The 20,909-nt window shown below is 44.1% G+C and overlaps 1 protein-coding gene across 3 annotated transcripts in view; it reads left to right on the forward strand.

Moving 5' to 3' along the window:
- Window positions 1-20,909, forward strand: part of LOC146197272 (uncharacterized) — a 296,134-nt gene that overhangs the window by 259,467 nt on the left and 15,758 nt on the right. The window contains exons 18-25 of one of the 3 annotated variants that reach the window (XM_084599070.1): window positions 2,322-2,450; window positions 8,697-8,786; window positions 9,292-9,357; window positions 11,893-11,993; window positions 12,362-12,430; window positions 12,662-12,679; window positions 16,576-16,739; window positions 18,331-18,360. In XM_084599070.1, the coding sequence (XP_084455196.1) occupies window positions 2,322-2,450; window positions 8,697-8,786; window positions 9,292-9,357; window positions 11,893-11,993; window positions 12,362-12,430; window positions 12,662-12,679; window positions 16,576-16,739; window positions 18,331-18,360 (667 nt within the window). The remainder of the gene's footprint in view (window positions 1-2,321; window positions 2,451-8,696; window positions 8,787-9,291; window positions 9,358-11,892; window positions 11,994-12,361; window positions 12,431-12,661; window positions 12,680-16,575; window positions 16,740-18,330; window positions 18,361-20,909) is intronic. The other 2 variants (XM_084599072.1, XM_084599071.1) reach the window with 2 other exon arrangements.

Genomic DNA, 20,909 nt, shown 5'->3' on the forward strand with positions numbered 1-20,909 from the left:
TTTACTTCATTTTCGATTTTTCTCATCTGAGCGTCATTGCAATTCAGAGCATTAAGATTTGAAGACAGCGGCAAAGTCGGCTTAGTAATCGCCGAAAAGTTCTCGCAAGACGCTCTCTTTTAATGAGGCTTTCAGTCAGCTTTGAAGCAATTACTTTTACTAAACTGCGCCGTGAAAACAAAGTTGGGTTTAAAACTGGCATCTTTTCTTTATTTTTTTGTTATTCCACACTGGATTATTGGTTGATTCAAGAGCTAACAGTTTTGCTCTGTGTGTTTAGCGGTAAGTTGCTTGTCTGTTGATATATTTTGGATTTTCCAGGCACTCGTTAAGTATTAATCGTTACAGGCTAATGACGTTTGATTTAATTTTTATTTGCGCCACGTGTTTTTTCTAAAGCTCTGCTGTCTTTTCCGTGGCTAAGCTTCGAAGTTCATTAAAGTTCTTTACACGTGTAGGTACAAAACGAACGGATGTTTTTTTTTTTTTCTTTCTTTCTTTCTTTCTTTCTTTCTTTCTTTCTTTCTTTCTTTCTTTCTTTCTTTCTTTCTTTGCCAAACTTACTTTACCATTTATAACGTGAACCATCTTTAGTTAACTTCTTCTTTTTTTTCTCTTTCTAGCCGGTTCTCCCGTTTGCGAAAGTGCGGCTGCAATTTCTCGCCGCTGGAACTTTAAACATATTCGCGCACCCTTGCATAAAATGGCGCCTTAAGGCGAAAATTGCCCAACGATAAACAGATCACAATTATCGCCAACCGCTCACTTTAGTTCCGCGTAAGGTTAACAGATAAATAATGACAACAACAAATAAAAGTCTCTTAGATTATAGTGGCAATGAATTTTTTATCAACCTTGTTTTTTTATTACTTGAACTTCAAGTTATAGAAAAAAAAAGTGAGTTGAGTTGATCTGGGCTACAGGCTTGACTGCTCTGAAGTTAAGTTAAATAAGTTAAGTTAAATTGGTTCACAGGAAGGGAAAGGCGCAGTAACTGTCACACTTGCTCTGTGGACACCCGAACCGCGCCGTAAGGGAAGGGAGGAGGGTGGGAATGAAAGTGGAAAGAGAGAAAGAGGAGCCGTAGTGAAGGGCTACGGAGTAATTTCGACCACCTGGGGATCTTTAACGTGCGCTGACATCGCACAGCACACGACGCCTCTTCGTGCTGTGCGATGTCAGCGCACGTTAAAGATCCCCAGGTGGTAAGAGAAACTTAATTCGTGCGTTTATTCAGAGGGCTTCCCATTATTTCTATTATTCCCATTATTCCCATTATTCCTACAGTACTTGCTGAATAGCTGGAGTTTTTTTGTTTTGTTTTTTCCGCACAATAAACCCGGCTGTTTCTAACCGTGACACTTAAACATTCGCTCTAATGTGGCAGTTTTATCCTACGTTTTGTTCCATATCGTCAATGTCGACTTCGATCGGTAGAGTTTCGTACGCAAAACCGTTAAGAAAAAGTGGAAACTGAGCTGAGCTGTCGCTATCCCATTTCGCAGTGTCGATATGCAGTGCCTCTTTTTTTATTCTTTTTTTTTATTCTCGTATTCTAAAATTTCTGCACGGATCTTTTACTGAATATTTCTAAACGTATATCATTGACTATCACAGGTAATCTATTTTACCCCTAACACTGTCTTTACTACGCTTGCCATTAGGATGGCTGTAATAAAATATTTTGAAAATTATCTAACAGACACTTTACGTTGCTGATCGGAAACTTGTCTGAGCATTGTCACAGGCAGCGTCGCGGCCTGTAAGTAGTCGCAGAGAGAAAGTGTCAGGGGACAGTTGCTGCAAGTATTTTTCCTAACAGGGTGCAAAGTTAATCGAAACCCTAATGCCATCTAAACATTGAAGGAACACATGTGCAAGTTTGAATTTCCAGTGCGTCTTGTTTCGCAGGTAGCGTCGCGATCTGTTAGTCGCAAGGAAAAAAAAAAAAAAAAAACCAGGGAACAGTTGCTGCACGTAACTTTTCGAACAGGCCTTCCCGGATCAAGCAGAGCCGAACGCTGAGATTGAACAACGACTGTTGTTTACGACGATTCCCGGTAACATAATGCGTACGCTGTGAGGAGCGCCGCACAGCGTGGCCCGTCACCGCTGCTCAATTTGTACCATCTTCTGCAAATCATTAACCTGCCAAAGATCTATCAAAATTGCTTCGTCAGAACTTCTACGTACTTGAGTGCTTAAGTGCATAGACAAGCTCAAAAACAGTGAATTGTGCAATGATTTCTGTTCGACTGCCCTGCACCACGTTTAGTGTTAGCTGCGCGCACTCATTTTTCTCGTGCGGACGTCTTGAACAGGCGTACGGCGGTCTTCGAGGAGCCGTGGCCTTCTCGTTGGTGATCATGCTGAGTGCATGCAAGTTCCCCAACTACGAGATGTTCGTCACCACCACTCTGGTCATCGTCCTCTTCACTGTCTTCATACAGGTGGGCTTTAAGGTGCTGCGGGCACTGCCCGAATATGTGTGCTCTTATGTGTGCGGTGTTCGTGCACACATGCCACCACTTATTCGCATTTATGCGTGTGTGCCTGCATTCGCAGTTTCACTTTTGAAGTGTTCGTACCAAGGGATGAATGCGTCCCAGGAGTCTCGCTTCTCGTTACGTATAGTGGTGGAAAGAAGGATAAGAATACGAATAGCTGAGCGCAAGACAGGGTACATTCTCATAAGCCGTGGAGTTAAAAGAAACACCAAAAAGGAAATTACTAACGATTAATGGGAATTTCCCGGAATAAATTAATTATATGGTCTCGGACTAGCCCACTCTGTGCTTGCATACCAGTTTGCAAATAAAGCCTGTCTTGATGCTCGCTTCTTTCATATGTCACTTTTTTAATCGTTGCTTTATTGGCGAATGAGCTTTTAATTGGTAAACTTACAGCAGTAATATAAGCTGAGTGAGTCGTTGCTTTATTGGAAACTGAACTTTTAATTGGTAAACTTGTAGCATTACTGTAAGCTGATTGAGCCGAAATAGCTCTTCTGAAACTTGTCGTCTACTGCCTAGGGATATGTCATGTGTTTAATCTGCCTTGTGTCATAGCTGGGTATTCGTTTATTCTCATTGAAGGAAAGCTTTTTGATACATTCTAAAATATGTGTTACTTTTTGCCCTTTTTTTATGTAATCTTCAAAGAGTGAGTCTTTTAGAGCCGTTCGTGACAGCTTCGCAAAAACAAAAGCTCTCTGAGATTCAAATATACCCGAGAAATAGCGGCCAATTAAAAGAGGCGGTGTAACTATGACTACAAATATTATGTGAATCAAGACCTTCAAAAGCCTGTGATTTCAAACCAATATTTGTTTTTGTTTTTTTTTTTACTAAATATCACGTTTCAGTAATTTATTTCGTTCCTTCTTTAATAACTGCTTCAACCGAAAGAAAAAAAAAAGTTACTCGGGCTTTTAAGCTCTTGCTGGCGTACCATTCTCTCTGAGGTTTCCGGCGGTCACGGACAGGTTTTATTTTGAGGCCCTTATCACAATCCCCGGGGGCGCTGTGTTAGGCAGAAAGCATCAAACGTCAAAAAATCGGCGTTTAATTAACTACGCGAGTTTCGAAATATATTAGCTAGCACGCCTCCATATTAACAAAAATTTGTGCCGCTTTTTATGCGTCACCCTCTTCTCCGTTAAATTGTTTTCGCTTGAACTTTTTAAATAAGTCATCGACAGCTGCTCATGAAGAAAGGCCGCCTTTTGATCACGAACAGCGGAGCAAACTTCTTCGAGGCGTTGAGTAACGAAGCTTCATTAGCGGTCTTTGCTCAGATAGCGAGGCCAAACGTTGTCGCCTTTTTTTATGCGTGCAGCACAGTGGGAGTCTTGTGGGGCTTGCCTGCGATCTGCCTTTCAGCCAGCTTCAGTGTGGTATAAGTAATCACAAAACAATAAGAAGCTATATTGTTAGCGCGCTTCTGTCTTGTCTAGATCCTTATCTGTATATTTCATTGCGCGATCACCTCTTGTTTTTTGTTTTTTTCTCTGACCACGAGGAAATACTTAGAGCTTTTGTGTTTTTATATTGCGTTATCCTGATGGATTCACATAGCAAACTGTGCTATCAAAGTAATATTTGATTTTTTCCACTGTTTTAAGAGCCATCAATCACTTGCGATTACATGCGGTATAACGCTTCACTTGGCACGCCTTTTCGTTTTTTTTTTTTTCAACTTCTCAGTACTTAAAGACGGACGGTGCTATTTATAAATAATTGCTACGTTAAAATGCAAAGCTTTTTTGTTTTACTGCTACAGCTGCTGTCCTTTTGTTTTTCGCCATTTATATTAAGCTTACGCAGAAGTCACTATTTCTCGCATCGCACTCTTTATTTTAGATGGTTTTTTTTTTTTTTCCAACACTTAACCGATACTTCTGCCGAGGTGAACGATGTTCTTTAGACAAGTGAGGGATGTAGGCACTATAGAGATGTACTTGATAACTGTCGGCAGGAGTACATGATTTTCAGCTTGAAACGAAGGCAAAGCCTATACGAATAAGCACACTAGCACCTAGATACAGTCCTTTTTTTTACCATGCTTTAATTCTTGGATATAAGGTACCGATAAGTTCATTTCCGTTCGCTGCCTGCCATCATTTAGTTTTTAACCTACTACACAGCTCGTTGTTGCTAACCTGACGTCCTCGGGTGTCCATCAAACTTTTACGCCCACTTAAGACGTCGCCTAGTGGTTTGAGGACTGTTTTAATGACATGGCAAGTGCATTAGCAAATTGGGAGCACCGCCCTTTTATCGAGGAAAATCAGTTTTGCTTTCTGCTCCTGATGAGCGTGCTTTGCCACACTAACACCTTTTATGAGGGGAAGCCATCCTAACGCGACTGACTACATGCTGCGGGTTTTCGAGAAACTGTGAAACTTGTGTAAAACGAAACTGCCCGACATGCGTGCCCATCGGATAGTTCTTTCATAAAATTGTGTCTTTCGATAAGATGCAGCTGATAACGGCAGCAGGAGTGTCTCATCTTACACGTGAGTGATTGCCCAACTTTTGCAGGCATAAAAATTAATTTGAAAAACAAAAAATATAATAATGTTAAACAGCGTACCAAGGAAAACTTCCCTATAGATAATTGAGTATTGAAACTACTTGGGGAATATGTCAATTAAGGTCAGGTTTGACGCTAAAAAGGGAAAGCTGGTAGTACATAAGGCAACAATTTTAAGTTCAGACAAGCAGCTTAAAAAAAAAAAAGTAAAATGAGAGTTGGTTGTCCTTGGAAGGAAAAGGTGCAATAAGTGTCACACTTGTCGGTGTACACTTCAACCGCGCCGTGAGGGAAGGGACGAAGGAAAGGGCGAAATGAGAAAGAGTCACAGGCGCCACAATGGAGGGTTTCGGATAATTTTTGCATACATGGAAATATTTAACGTGCACTGACATCGCAAAGCACAGAGCCGCCTTTTAACGTTTCGGCTCTATTGAAGCGCGACCATTGAAGTCCGGATTGGGCAAAAGTTTTGCCCATGGTTTGAAGCGGGGTCTTCCGGCTCGGTAGATGAGCACTCAGGCCGCCAAGCCACCGCAACGAGTCAGCGTAGCAGTGTCCGTCCAAACAAAAGTAGAACACAGTTTCATCTTGCCAGCACGAGGTGGAAACATATATCGACTAAAAAAAAAAAAAAGGTTGAAATTAAATTCATGACAACGTTGAAGGGTACGGTAGCGAGAACGATCGGACTACTTAAAAGATGTAACATGCGCAACGTGAATTAAAGAACGACACCCTGGACGCAATCAGGGCAAAAAACAAATATGTTTGGGACTACTTGTGTTGTCTATAATAGAAAAGAGAGGAGGAGGAGGAGGAGGAGGAGGAGGAGGAGGAGGAGGAGGAGGAGGAGGAGGAGGAGGAGGAGGAGGAGGAGGAGGAGGAGGAGGAGGAGGAGGAGGAGGAGGAGGAGGAGGAGGAGGAGGAAACAACTTTATTCAACGCATTATTAACTTCGAGAATGTCCTGGCCCAGGGCCACCAAGGTCAACTGTTCTTTCAGCTGCTCAGAGGCTAACCAAGACCGCCACGTTGGGGGAGAAGGGTGTGGAAAATGAAGTGACTATATTGCAACAGGGCAGGAAAGCATGTAGCGTTCTAAGTTTGCATAGTATCCAGGACGATTCGGGCATGCGGGAGAATGTCTGGTTCGGTATAGTAATGATCTCGCAGGAGTAAGGAGTGAATTTAGTTGTATGCGTCTAAGAATGCGTATCTGCATGGTAGTGAGGTGTTCTATTGGTGACAACAAAATTATTTCCACGAGAAGAAAGACGCATGAAGGAGAAGGTAGTCGAAGAGTCGGCTAGTAAGACATCAGTAAACTGGCTGGGTAATGTGTATGTATAGTATGGCGTAGGGAAAGAGAATGTCGGCTGGAGAAAGATTTGCCCTTTACTGTATGTACTCCGACTACAGAGATATGATTGGAATAAACTCTATTAAGCATGGGACTGCAGAAAGTCAGGTGAGCGGATGAGATTAGGAAGTTGCTGGATTGTGCCACAGCTGGCAAAGAATTTTAAGGATGTGGGTGAGACCTCTTCCCTCAGTGTCAGGAGTAGTCAAGCTGATGATGTGATCGTGGTGGTGGGGATGATTTGATTAAAGCAACAGTTTGAAGCTGTGTACTTGACATTCGCTATTCTTACCTTACAGGACAACGACAAAATGCAATTATGAAAGCCACCGCAGGTTCCTGGTTATGCATGCACGCGACAGTCGCTTTACCTTGCTAATTTTCATCTTCATGCTGCTTTCTTCTTTATCTTCCCCTTAATTAATCTATCAACAAGCGTACTTTTCCCGTTCCTATAAAGGTACGCAGGGCAAACTCGGCTCAAGCTTCATATTACCAACTCGTTTAATGTTGCAAACTCGTCTTACGTCAGCTGGTGCTTTACGCCGATTGTGTTATCATTCTTGTTCTCGCAGCTCTTGCGCGAGACGGTCGAATGAGAGCTCCCGAAAGCAATTCGTATTGGTCTCCCGTTCCGTGTGCTTGCGTATGCACGTTCTTGTGCGCGTGCTCTTGTTCTCTCGTCGACTTCGCTCCTCGCCCGCTGATTTGAATTGCAAATAGACCAGAAACAGATCGCGGATTTCCGCGGGCGTGCTAAAGGCCTAAAGAAAACACCGGCCCACAGCTGCTTCGATAGCGCCACCTTCCGTACGCTTCTTTAGGATTCTGGTCGGGATAGCTGCTATAAAAGCATTCCTGTAGTGCAGGACTGCCAACGAAAACTAGCACAAGCTAATGTACCTAGCTGTACATGCTTAGCTTCGCGAAATATCACTATTTGAGACCAGCGCAACGCAGACGTTTTCGGCTGCTGCAGAAGGTGACGTGGGCTGAGTATAAGGAGGTTAGCTGTACCAATTGAGCTGCGGTTTTCGGAGAGCAATGCTATCGGGGAAATCACACGAAGGCACTTTTCCTGAATGGGTGGAGATAACGGCGTTTACGACGGCCACGCTTTCTTTACCTTAGTTTCACTGCACCTCGGGTAGTTGCGATTTAAAAGCGCGTTTGTTTGTTACATTATCACCTGGAAGCCTCCTGAGGGAGGATTCTGCGTTCGACTCGGATGAATTGGTGGATGTTAGGAGCTTCCCCTTTGAAACGGGGTGGTGATAATCACCACCATGCTCAACATTTCGTTTTTGTTTTTGTTTCTAACTTAGATAACTCGTCAACTTTACCGACTTTTCTTTTTTCCCGGGTTATCTTTAAGTACCCGTCTTTAATTTCGATTTAGCTTCGATGCGTCCCCTCTTTGCTATTTATCCACCAATCTTCCAAACGTATCTTGCTTACCTCTACCACTGACTCATTCACGCTTCTTTTGTTACCTCTAAACCTCAGTGCCTGTTTCCGCACCGACATCTGTATGGATACTGTCACACTCCAGTATAAGATGTACAATTGTTTCTGAGCATCTACCGCACACAACACAAGATTCATCTTCTTGATTAAACTTCCTTCTGTAGCCTCGGGTTCTAAGGCATCCTGATCTAGCCTCAAAAAGAAGGCCGCTGCATTTTGAGTTGTCTAGAAGTTTTACTTCTTAATCCGATTTTTCCGCACGTATGTTGTTACAAGCGTTCGAAGGCCTCTCATTAAATGCGTTGTGAGCAGCCAGCGTTTTTTGTTTACTACAAATGCTATTCGTGACTACTCTTCACTGGTTATACATAAATGCGCATATTCTATGTGCTTGTCCGGACACGCACATGGAAATTTATAGTTAGAAAATTATGCATGGCTTGAAGATCTCTCTCGCTTTAGAACACACTAATACAAATAAAATTGAACTATGTTTTACTCTGCCGATATCTCTCGCAGAAAGCAGCTAACGAGGTAAAAAAGCAGGTTCGCACTTTTTCGTAGATTTCGCATCGTTTCTTCTTCAATACACCGAGTGCGCTCTGTGAAGAGCTGTGCTCAACGCCGGCAAATTTATTCCGTGTATTTTTAGCGTATTCAGGCAGTCCGTATGCAGCGTAATGCGCTTCGTATAGACCGGTGCTTCAGTCTGGAGTTCAGTTTTTTTACTGAGAATGCGGTAAGCTGTTGCGTTAATTTTTGTGTAAATTACTGGTTCGCGTGAAATCACGTTTCTCTCCTCCCATTTCCCCTTCGCCCGTGTGTTCATCAAGGGCGCATCCGTCAAGCCGTTGGTAAACTTGCTCAAGATCCGACTGCAGCAGACTGAGGGCGAAAAGCTTATTAGAGAAATCAACAGCAAGGTGAGCCTCTTTTTACGTTCCGATCAGCTAAGCTTGTCTAGTTCCACAGAAAAACGTGGTGACGTTTTACCGTGAGTGGGTTTTTGTTTTTTGTTTTTTTCGCCGGCACGTCGTACAAAAGCGACAAAGCCACGTGTAAGTGCATCATTTCGGAACTGCTTCACCTCTAGCGGAAGCTAGCGAGACTCAATGCTCTTTGTTTTTCTTGATCTTTTTTTTTTTTAATTTTCTTTGTTGTCATGTTTACCCGGCACTCTCCTCCATAAACGTGTAAACTTGACTTACTGGCATGCAGACACCAGGAGCAATTTTTCCAGAGGTATGTTTTTAGCCACCTCCAATCGTTCGATAATTAACTTGCATATCTCTTTAGCACTGAGTTTTACCACAATTGCCACATTTTCTTTTTACCACGTCATTTAGCATGAGTGCTTTTTTCCGTGTATAACACTCACCGTGCTATTTCTCCTTTTCTTTTTATTTCGCCTTGCTCATGTTCTCAAAGCTGGTGGACAACATCATGCTGGGTATTGAAGAAATAACCGGTCATCGTGGCGGGAATTACTGGAAGGTGAGAGAACAGCACCGTGTGACGAAAATGCTGCTTTATAAACTTCGCGACACATATAGTGGGACCAATTCCTATTTCACAATTCGTGCGTTGGATAATCCGCAGGCATTATATTCAAACGAAGTAATTTTACCAATCCTTCAGCACGAGCCCGCTACGGTGGCTCAGTGGTTATGGCGTTCTACTACTGAACCCAAAGACGCGGGTTTGATTCCGACCGCAACGGCTGCTTTTCGATGGAGGCGGAAAGCAAGGCGCCCATGTACTGTGTGATGTCGGCGCATGTCATCGAAATTTCCGGAGTCCTCCACTACGGCGTCTCTCGTAGCCCGAATCGCTTCAGGACGTTAAACCTCACAAAGCAAACTGAACAAATCTCTTCGGTACGCCAGCAGATTGATTGACGCCATAATTTTTTTTTTTTTTTTGACATGGAACTAGAGCTTTCCTTCGTGTTCTGGCTTTGTAAAAGAGCAGTAACCTTTGCTTCAATGCGCTCAAGAGATGCGCACCCGGCAGGTCTCCTCTCTTATTTATTTAATGCTAGCATTAAAAGCCCTATCAGAGAAAAAGCGTGGCATCCGGCGTCGTCTGTCATAGGATTCGCTGGTTGGTCGACTGAGTGTGACGTCATAAGACCACATAACATAACCAATTGGACATATAGGCTGATCCCGTGTTGTGGCAGATCCTGGCGGTGGGCTCGGCGGCTGCTGGCAGCTACGCTTCGTTGTGAGCAAACGTGTCTGAACAGCTTCCGTGTATCATGGTGGAATGAAACCGAAATCAATTCTTATGTCTAACATATAGTAGAAAATCCCGGTAAGCGGAGAAAGCACTTAAGGAAGTATGTGGTTGAAGATGGCGTATCGGCGGCTGCACTGGTTCAGCGTGTGTTCTGCGAGCAACTGTGACGGAGGAGGAGAAACCCAAACGGACTTCAGTGTTTAATTCTATCACATGCTCGACACGTAACGTTATTAAGCGTCCCTTATTCTTTAATGAATTATGAACAAGCTCAATCAAGTGCTTTCTCGACAAAAACTATTACTGTGCAAGTGATGCGCACTTTTTTCCTGACCTTTTTTTTTTTTTTGCCGTGTTATTTTTGTATAATGCACCGAATTGTCTCTGTCTTTTTTTTTTTTTTTTGTCGTATGGTCCTGTCTCATTGACGGCGTGCAGGGAAAAGACGACGCAATAAAGGGGGAAAATTAGCCGTGCTTCCCTCGAATAGTCACTTGGTCATTTAATTGGACTTTCGATTTCACAGCGGCGTGACTGGCGAGTACGGCGTGACGAGCTTGGTACGCTAAACTTTAGTTCCTACTCATGATGATTCGATGCGCGCTGTAGGTAGTATATACCGGGCATTCCATCGAGCTCTATACAATTCCTGAAATAGTGGGTCCAGAATAATATGTATATATTTCTAGGAAACAACTCTGGCGTGGTGGACGTAGTATGTCGTAAAACGCCTCTAATTATCCAAATAATTAACTAAACCCACTAATCAACTGTTTAATTATTGCAGATTAATGTATAGGTCCAGAGGAGAGTTCGAAGCCATAAACAAGGCAGTGCCATACGAGTCTTTGAAACGAATAATAACTCATATTCTAAAGCTTCTAAGCGCTAGCGATTCCGACCCTTTTTCCGCGCGAAACCGAAACTGGGCGCAAAAGAAGCGCAGGAAATTGGTTATAGAAGCGACGTCCGGTGATGACGTCAGAGTGGATACGGCGCTCAGTTCAAGCTGTAATCGCTGTAGCGCCATATCACGGGTATTCTTTGGCACTTCATGTACATCCTTTTTCCACATAACGAAGGGGCATAAAACGTCACAGTAGAGCAGGCAGTTCGAATTTGGCGCCAGTGTTACAGCACACATCATCACCGAACATCGCTCTATTCCGCGCTTTCTGCGCTTCTCTTGTGCTCAGTGCCGGTGTTGTGCGGGGAAAAAAAAAGCGCCGGATTTCTTCACGTTCCAGCGCTTTAGAGTTTTTCTTTGTTTCAGGAGCTAGCACGGCATTGTCTTGTTAGCGGCTCTGATCTCACCATTGGGACTAGCCACCCAACTGCGATAATTAAAACTTAATTGGTGGACTGTAGTTAATTAGATGAATCATTAGAAGAGCTTTGCAGCATATTGTGTCCGCCGAAGCAGAGTTTGTTGCTGCAATCTTTTTTATTTCCTTTTTCGAGCCCACCCCTTGAAGGAATTTTTTAGAGCTTTCGCTGAAACAGCCAGTGTATCTTTTGGTGCCCATTTCTCTATATCTGTCTTACGATGTAACAATCAATCACGCCCATAAGTGCACCGCGTTAGCGGCTTGAGTACTGCGGGCTTTTTTCTTGTTTTTTTTTTTTTCTTTTTATGCCGGCTGGGAAATGTCGTCCTCCTAATCAGTCACTTCTTCCTTCGCGACACGTTTCGATAGCACCGTTCCCCTTTTCAGGCCATTCCTTCCCGGCCTTAATTTGTTTATTGCGCTTTTTTTTTTTTTAACGTGGCTTTCTTCTCTACTGCAGCAAGTTATGGAGCAAATCGACGAGAAGTATCTCAAGCCGTTACTGCAGCACAAGTCGGCACAGGACAGTCTTACCAGGGTCTACACGAAGGTGGTCCTCGCGTACGTATGTCCCTGATCTCCAACCACCAACCAACGACGTTCCTTAAATACGCGACTGGATTCAGGGATTCGCGCTCATGGCTATCTGTTATTTCATGGACATGTTAAAATTATTTGCTTATTGTCAAGAAAGTAAATAAGCAGTTTATATCCAGCAGTCATCGTGTCGGCCATTATTATCTTCAAGCCTTTGTAGCCATTGCAGACCTTGTAGCCATTTTCGCTTCTTATGTAGCCATTGTAGGTTCATCGTTATGTATTTCTTGTATAACAAAACATGTTGCCGGGCTAGTTAGTACTTCTAGTTAGCTGGTTAGAACTTCTTGTAACAACCAGCTGTTCATTCGCATGCTCTCCGGATCCCACAGTGACCATTATGCCCATCTGTACGGCCCAGCGGCTGCTCTGGAAGAAAACATACCCCTGAACATACAGCAGTAAGTATACTTTTGTACTTGTTAGCTTTTTCTCTGAAAGTAAATGTCAGTGTATGCAAGCATCATCGATATTATTTTGACAGGTCTGATTGCGGCCTGCGCTGTATGGTGTAACTCTTATCTTGGTATTTGTTTGCAACTGTATACAAGAAAGTGCTGTTCAGCTAACGTAATAGAGTATGTAGTTAATAGCGACATGCTCATGTTCTTCCCTTCTTTTTTCTTCGATAGTTGTTCAGATATGGGAAGGTGAGTACCAGCTCTTCGGTAAATCGCACCTCTCGCTTAAATAGCACGCTTATAACAGTTGTTTCAACGCTTAACGCGCACCGTAAAAGGCTTCTGTAGTTCAACCAGCTCGCTATTCGCGCTGAAGCTTGGCGCACAGATAGCATGCAACCACTTATCGTTTTTAATATAGTTTGGACGGTGCACTTGCCTGATTCGATGAAAATTAATTCGATATCCGCGTCGTCTGCAGAATCGACGACCCAAAAGAAGGTCGCCGAGGCTGCAGACGACGCGGACTTCAAATTCTCATCGAATCAGGCCGATAAATAATTGAAACTATATTAAAAAACGATCAACGGTTGTATGCAATCTGTGTGCCACATTTCAGCGCGAATATACGAGCGGTCTAACCGACAAACATTTTACGGTACGCGTTTAACGGCAGCTGTTTGTATGTATAGTTAGCCTAAAAGCAGAAACGCCGTAGTCACTGTCAAGTGCGCTCTGTCCGACGACATTTGAAACTTCAGATAGCGCACTCCTGCTTTTTAGTTGCGCCTGCACCAACATTTCTCGCCACACCAGGTTTTTGGTACCGCGCTTCACAATGAACCAAATGGCATCGCCATCTGCTCGCAGTTTTTTTTAGTTATGTCCTGTTCCGTCGTTCTGCAATACCTCCGGTTCATGGGGTTCAATATCGCGGCAGGTAAATGAACCGGGTTCGCTGTCCGCGCTGACCGTCTGTTTGATGAAAACCTCGAATCGAACGCCACCTGCAGAACGCTTCGCTCCCTTCAATGGCTGTTCGGCGTGTTCATCTAATTTTTTCTTTTTTTCTTTTTTTTTTTTCGCTGTCATAAATAACAGGAGCGGGTGCGATAACGCTCATCTGATCGCAGCAGTATATGGAAGGCATCAACGTCGCGTGCCTATGTAGCGTTTTACAAAAAATGAGGCTGGCAGAATTCGTCGCACCATGTGAATCACTAGTACAGATCTCCAAGGTCCTTCAAGTGCGGTCATCAAAGCCCACTCTTGCTCGTAAATCTTTAGTAGGACATTAAGTAAGCAACGCGCTTAGAGTCGTTTTCACCATCGAGAGGTATTCATGTATATGCACACTGTCGCACGTAACTTGAGCCAAGATTTCAAAACTGAAAAGCACTTCGGGCGCGAATAAAACCGGATGCAAGATGGTGACGTTAGAACAGAGTTACTAGGACTGTTATTATTTTCTTCTTACCTTATTAATTATGTTTAATCATTCAACTTTTCTATAAGGTGAATGCAGACCTTTAGTGTGATATGCAAATTTGTATAGAGTACTTTCCGAAAATACTTGTTTTCTGTACCATATGTCTCACGAAATCCTTTTGTTCCGCGTTTGAAACAAATCCCACGAAATATAAAATCAAAAGCCACGTGACGAGGTGCTTGCGGATTGCTTTTGTGCGGCGCTCAACCATGTGATAGCTGAACTAAGTCGGCTGCAGCGTGACTGTAGCCACGGAGAAGCGACGGGACATTATTCCGGTTCACCGTACTCCGTGTAACGGTTGTAGGTATATGGGCCTCACTATTTGTGTCGTATGACAGCTCAAATGAGTGTCCCTGGAGCAACTTACGTTCGCTGAAGCAGGATCAAAGAGATTTCGTTTCTTTCGAAGTTTCGAACGTTTGATCGCTTAGGCAATCGTTGGCCAGCAGGTGGTGGTGGTGAAAAACTATATGCAATGTTGGGAGCCTTAAGTGATTACATCCTAATGACGGGTCGGCGTGTTGTGGCTGGAAGTTGTTTGCACCGCCATGCGACACGAGACCCTCGCCCGAATAGCTATACAACCGGCATAATCCATCGCTTCGGTATGGCATAGTCACACCATAGAGAAACATAACTGACAAGAAGGAACGTTCTCGTAGGGGCCCCTGCAACCGAGCTCCACTCCTCCGCCAGATGGCGATTCATATACTTGGCCTCCGAAATATGGCAGCAAGAGCAGCTATCTTTAACAAGCTGGTACGCTTCGTCGCCTCCGCTATAGGTTCGCCGAGAGCAAAAGTTGCCCGCCGGGGTCCACGGGAGTGTCCCCTCTTGTCTGTTATGTTACCGTATGTCCACACTACAGCCGGCATTGTTCATCTCGTTCCCAGTGCGCAAGTGCCGCAGCACGTGTCCTTTATATATATATATATATATATATATATATATATATATATATATATATATATATATATATATATATATATATATATATATATATGTGTGTGTGTGTGTGTGTGTGTGTGTGTGTGTGTGTGTGTGTGTGTGTGTGTGTGTGTGTGTGTGTGTGTGTGTGTGTGTGTGTGTGTGTGTGTGTGTGTGTGTGTGTGTGTGTGTGTGTGTGTGTGTGTGTGTGTGTGTGTGTGTGTGTGTGTGTGTGTGTGTGTGTGTGTGTGTGTGTGTGTGTGTGTGTGTGTGTGTGTGTGTGTGTGTGTGTGTGTGTGTGTGTGTGTGTGTGTGTGTGTGTGTGTGTGTGTGTGTGTGTGTGTGTGTGTGTGTGTGTGTGTGTGTGTGTGTGTGTGTGTGTGTGTGTGTGTGTGTGTGTGTGTGTGTGTGTGTGTGTGTGTGTGTGTGTGTGTGTGTGTGTGTGTGTGTGTGTGTGTGTGTGTGTGTGTGTGTGTGTGTGTGTGTGTGTGTGTGTGTGTGTGTGTGTGTGTGTGTGTGTGTGTGTGTGTGTGTGTGTGTGTGTGTGTGTGTGTGTGTGTGTGTGTGTGTGTGTGTGTGTGTGTGTGTGTGTGTGTGTGTGTGTGTGTGTGTGTGTGTGTGTGTGTGTGTGTGTGTGTGTGTGTGTGTATATTTCGCGGGCTTTCTTTGGAACGCGTCAAAAAAGGGCTACATTAGAGATGCCGCGTAGGAAATAATAAGTTGTTTTTTTATGGTTCCCTACAACTTTTCGATCACACTTGGGGTGAGCAGCCAATATTTAAGTTGTTCAGTAGTTAAACAAATTAATCAGTAGAGTGAAAAATAGAAAATTGCTTGTTATTCTAGCCTAGTGCCAATATCATGTATTCGCTTCAGTTTATGTCCGAAACGTCTTTCATTCTCCGAAGCCTTGGCCCAAGCTTCTTTGGACAATCTGTACATGAATGGCTTGCAACAAAAATGAAAACTTCTGCCTTGAAATTCAGCCTTTGGCGACCCTAGTTCGTTTAGTGGCCCCATTGCACGAATTTGTAGCAAATTCGCAGTCTTGTTTATATTCCGCTCTTCTTAACATTGGCTGCTTCACCAGTCACTGGTCACCGTTTTTGGGGAAGTAAAAGAGCAGGCTCCAAAACACTCTCCTTTGTTTAACGACAAAGTTTTAGTGGCCTTATACTTGAAAGATACCAGATATAGACCGAAAATTGAAGAAAAGTTCGCTTAATGTGACTCGAGTTTAAGCCGATGCTGATGAAGGGCACCGTGGCTTCGAGGTAATAAAATGTACAAGGGTCCTAATGAGCAACGTGACCTATTAATGTGACCAAAGTGATGACACTGGTTTTGGTCGCCTGACGGGCGTGACGAATACGCCATTTCCTGCGAACGACTGGTCTCCGCGTAAGGATTTAACCACTGCCGCGGTAATAATGCTTTCTGAATCCTGGCTCACATTTTTTTGCAGCCGTCGAATCCGCCTTGTGCCTTGTCTCGTTCGTTCAAGCTTATGTCTGTGTAGGTTATTTGAAAGATAGCGATTTCACGAAGATGTCGTCATCCAACTGTCAGAAGGTGTCATCAGGTTGTTGTCAGCGACAAATATGGCGCATTTTGGCAGCCTAGAATAATCATGTACGATCCTTTTAAGTTTTATCACAGCGTGCGTAGCCGTGTTTGCCGAGAACTAAACGATGCATTGGCTCCTGTCCGCCTGGCGCGCGGGCAGGTCTTTCGACGAAGGCATGCTCGACGCTCTGACCGAAGAGCGCATCGAGGAGCAGGCCGTCGCCGATGACGAAGAGGAGAACGCCGAGGACGAAGACCGGGGCCTTCTCTTCCACACTAATACGGACCGCAAGCCATCCGTAGCCATCGGACAGAACCAGATAGGTGCGTCCGCAGTACCATTTTTTAATCTCTCTCTTCCTCCTCTCTTCCCCAGCCATGTCTTCCGCACGCTTTCATCGCAGATTCGCTCTTGCTAGCGAATGACCACGAAAGTTCGGGCTTCTTTGTGTGTTGTGTTTCGAAACCCGAAGAACGCAGCTCTCCTACCAGCCAAAGGAAATTGCGCTGTGTTAGTCCGGACTTCCCCGTGCGTGTCCTCCTATGCGCTGTTTACTTCAAACATGTCCTTCCTGGCGACGGTTGTCCCTTCGTAGTCTAGATCTAGTTTATACTGAAATGAAAGAACCCGATGTGGGAACTCGTCTCCATTTTTCGTCGGCGCTCTTTGTTATGTCCACTAATTTTTATTCCTCCTAAGATCAGATCGCAGTTGTCTCTCTTACCACAGCTCTGTTCAGCGCGTCTTCTCTCTGACGCTGTATGGGGCATATATCTCTTGTACAAAGTAGCAGCCTTTTTAGCGTTCATTTCCAGCACCTTGTCCGGACTACGGTGCGTAACGCACACACACACAAAAAAAAAATGAAATTCCATGCGTTGCCTTTCACGGTTTCCTCCTTAGGATAATTTTACATTATGTTTTTGCTTTAGAAGTTAAACTGAGATTGATCCGCATCAGTTTATGACCCACCTCGAAAACTTGTGAAATTTACCGCGATATGTAGAGCACGATGCGTAACACGCAAAGACGCTCGTTTGTCGTTCTTTCTGTGTGGCGCTGCATTTTGCCTTCGTTATGAAATACGGGCGGACCCCCTCAACCGCCTTCCTTATAAAATTTAGGGCGGATATTAAAAGAATATAAGATAAAATTAGAAGTTCTACACAAGCCTCCGAGACAAACCTCCCTTTATTCGAAATACGAATTGGGTTCAAAAACTCTACCGTGCGGCAACAAAATCAAGCCCCTGCAGCAGCGGTTTAAGACAAATGCGTATTTTATTTTTGGAACGGAGGAAGGGGACGTAAAAGGGTGTGTGTGTGTATGGGGGGGGGGGGGAGGGGGTTGTTAGGGAGGACTGTGATAAAGCTATAATAAAGAGAAGCTACAAAACATGACACATGTTTGTAGATCCTTGTATGGCGGTACCACTGTTGCGACACATGCTCCCCAAACGTCAAGAATGGGTATAACTGGAGTGTGTCTCTGATGCGCTGCCTTTTGTTTGCGCTTTCGCCAACTGCCTTTTCTTTCGCTGACGCAGCTCAATTATTTGTGCATTTTTTCGCATTTTCTTTCGCGGGGTAACCATGGTAAACGTTTCTAGTAACTGCGTCGCGATGAGAAAAAAAGAATTATATAACCTAGCAGAAATACTAACGCTGAAGGTTGAGTATTAAATGAGGCTTGAGTGACATTTGTCGTAAAAAAAAAAAAAGAAAAAGAAAAAAAAAAAGTTTGGTTTACGCTGGACTTGCTGCCTTAGATTTAGTAAGACGGATAAAATTTCTTGACGCGATTTATTCATGATGCGTGGCGGTGTTTGACACCCATGCACGACACAAGTGCTCTTTCTTTGACTATGTCTTTATCTTTTCCCTTTGTTTTTCTTTCGTTCCTGCCTCTTCACAGCCCCCAGGCGCGTGCGGTTCTCACGATTCGGTAAGCTCCTACAGCTGATAAGGTTTAAATGATTCCAAAAATGAAGTGTTTTTGTGTCATGCAACTTTGTTTCTGTTCAGTGAACACGGGCGGGCACACGAATCACATCGTTCGTCGTCGCGCTCAGCTTTAATCCGTTGCCTGACAGTGGCACGCAAATGTTCCCATTCGCGCACTGCGTGTAATCCGCTGTCAAATCTTTTCTCTTTAACTGCGCAGAAAGCTATAGCCACCAGACGAAATTATAAGCTCAAGAATGTTGATGTATCTGGCTTATTTGATATAATCTAAGCGTTCATTTCGATTGATTACTGTTGTGAAGCGGTCAGCGGAGCATTATAACGAAAGATAAACCACGCCGAATGTAACTTACACTTTACCGAACGCTGTAACCGAGCCAGATACGAAGTTTGCAATTTCTGGTCTTTGCCGTAGTTGATGAATCGCTCAAAGAGGCGCATAGATCTATTTGTAGATAATTTGCGACATTACGTACAAGGCATAAATAAATTAATCTCCCTTACCGAATTTCAAAGGAGCCGCGAGAGCCCTGTAACACCCCATATTTGACCACAGGCCATGTCGAAGCGCGCACGTCACGGCGCTCACGTCACGCCCGCGCCTTATCGCGCGTGACGTGCGCGTTTCGATAAGACATGTGGTCAAATATGAGGTGTTACAGGGCTCTCGCGGCTCGCGCGCGTCGTACTGCTTCAATGAATACGCTAATCGTTCAGAAGATTATCTTATTATTCATAAATGGTTATCTTCGAGCACCAAAGGCTTCCAAACGCGAAGTCTTGATGGGTTTGGTGCAGTGCTGTTCAGAACGATGCAGAATTGTTTTTATACCGACTATTAATGGAATTATTTCGGTGGCGCCGAGATTCCGAAACGACATTGTAATTGAGATTATGATTCGTGGCGTAAAAACGCCGCAAATCCTACTATATATCGCGGTCCACCAGTACGACGTCCCCTACATTCTACCGCACAGCAGCCCTAGCTGGTGCAGGATACCTCCGTCATTGTTTCCTTGCGGAACAATTAAATCGTGTGCACTAAAAGCAGGAAGTGTCGAAGTGCCCGCCCGCGTGCTGTGTGATTATTCAGCAGTGTGTGCCCGCCCGTAATCACAGTGTCTTCTAACACCAACTAACCTGGTCCCGCTTAGTAAAATTCTAATCCGGAAGCATACCTCAAAACGTGTGCTTTTAACGCCAGTAACTCTTGCCTGGGCATAACACATCCAAAAGCGTATTTTATTCATCGGGACCACGGAGGCCAGTTCCCAAATATAACTCGCCGTTTCGCGCCTGACATTCATTGTCTTCTTTTTCTCCTGTTCCTTTCTACATTTCTTGGTTTTTTTGCTGCCAGTATTGCAGCGGAAACGAAACACCTCACTAAGCGAGGATTAAGGCTAAGAGAAAAAGTAGATTCTTAAGAGGACGAAAAGACTCATCTGGCAGTAGTAGAAAGCGCGTTGTCCCTCGACTTATACTGCTCAGGGGATTATACGAGCCATTCTGACATGCTATTATAACTTAACTTTCAGCTTAGGTCCCAGGGGCTGGAATAAAGACGTTATTTATGCAGGGCCACATTCAAGTCTTACGTATACTCCAAATTTTCTCCTGCGAATTGCTTTTCTCCTGCCCAGCCCTACGGAGCATACGTTTTCCCGTAGATCCCACCCTAAAAGCTGGCCAGAGCTGTTTTGTCTGTACGCTCTATTGCCATAGCTTCGTAGAGTGCTCCTTGGTGCTCGGATTAGTTAGCCACGGGAGGCAGCAAGGGTTAGTTCTCGTTCTTACGCTCTGAGTTTTGTTTTGCGTAGTAGCACTTACTCCGAGCTGCACTGCGTTTCTAGGAAGTGTCTCTGCCTTTTGTTTTACTTTTCTTTTACTGTTTCTGGCCTCGCCTGTCAGGCGAGTGGTGGCGGTTCTTTTTGGTATTCTTCTGATTTCGGGTTAGCTGCCTGATGTGCTCAAGCTGCACTCCTTTTTTTTTTTAACTTTGTATTTTGCTCTGTTGGCTGAATCGTGCATTGCGCCAAGCTTTTAGGTTTGTGTTCACTTGCTCGGCAAGAGGTTAATTGAACTAAGCAAACCAGGAATACATACGCTCAATTCAAGAGTCTTCGTCATTTTGTACCGTTGAGTAACTTCTATTGCTAAACGAAAAAGGAACTGGGCCAGCAAAAAAGGACGCGGAAGGTAGGGTCCGGTGATTCCAAAAAGTGGAAAAATATCTGCATATTTTCAGCTTAGGGAACACTTGCGTCGGTGTTTTACGTGCTTACTAGATTTATTTAAAGAAGGAATGTGGCGCGACGTGCGATGTAACCGCGGAATGTAAACGATCTGTTAGGTATTTCTCATTGCTTGTTATGTTCTCTTCCGATAGTAACTGGAGTTAAAGTAATTTTTCATTGGAACAATAGAGGCACAATTCTGTGAAGTAAAGGGCAGGCGCAGTACTGCAACTTTGTTCAGTGAAAAGTAATTTATTCGTAGAGTGAAGAATTTCGTAAAACTTGACTTCAA

The sequence above is a fragment of the Amblyomma maculatum genome, chromosome 3 (assembly GCF_055883805.1).
Source record: "Amblyomma maculatum isolate TAMU_Amacu chromosome 3, ASM5588380v1, whole genome shotgun sequence".
Classification (NCBI taxonomy): domain Eukaryota; kingdom Metazoa; phylum Arthropoda; class Arachnida; order Ixodida; family Ixodidae; genus Amblyomma; species Amblyomma maculatum.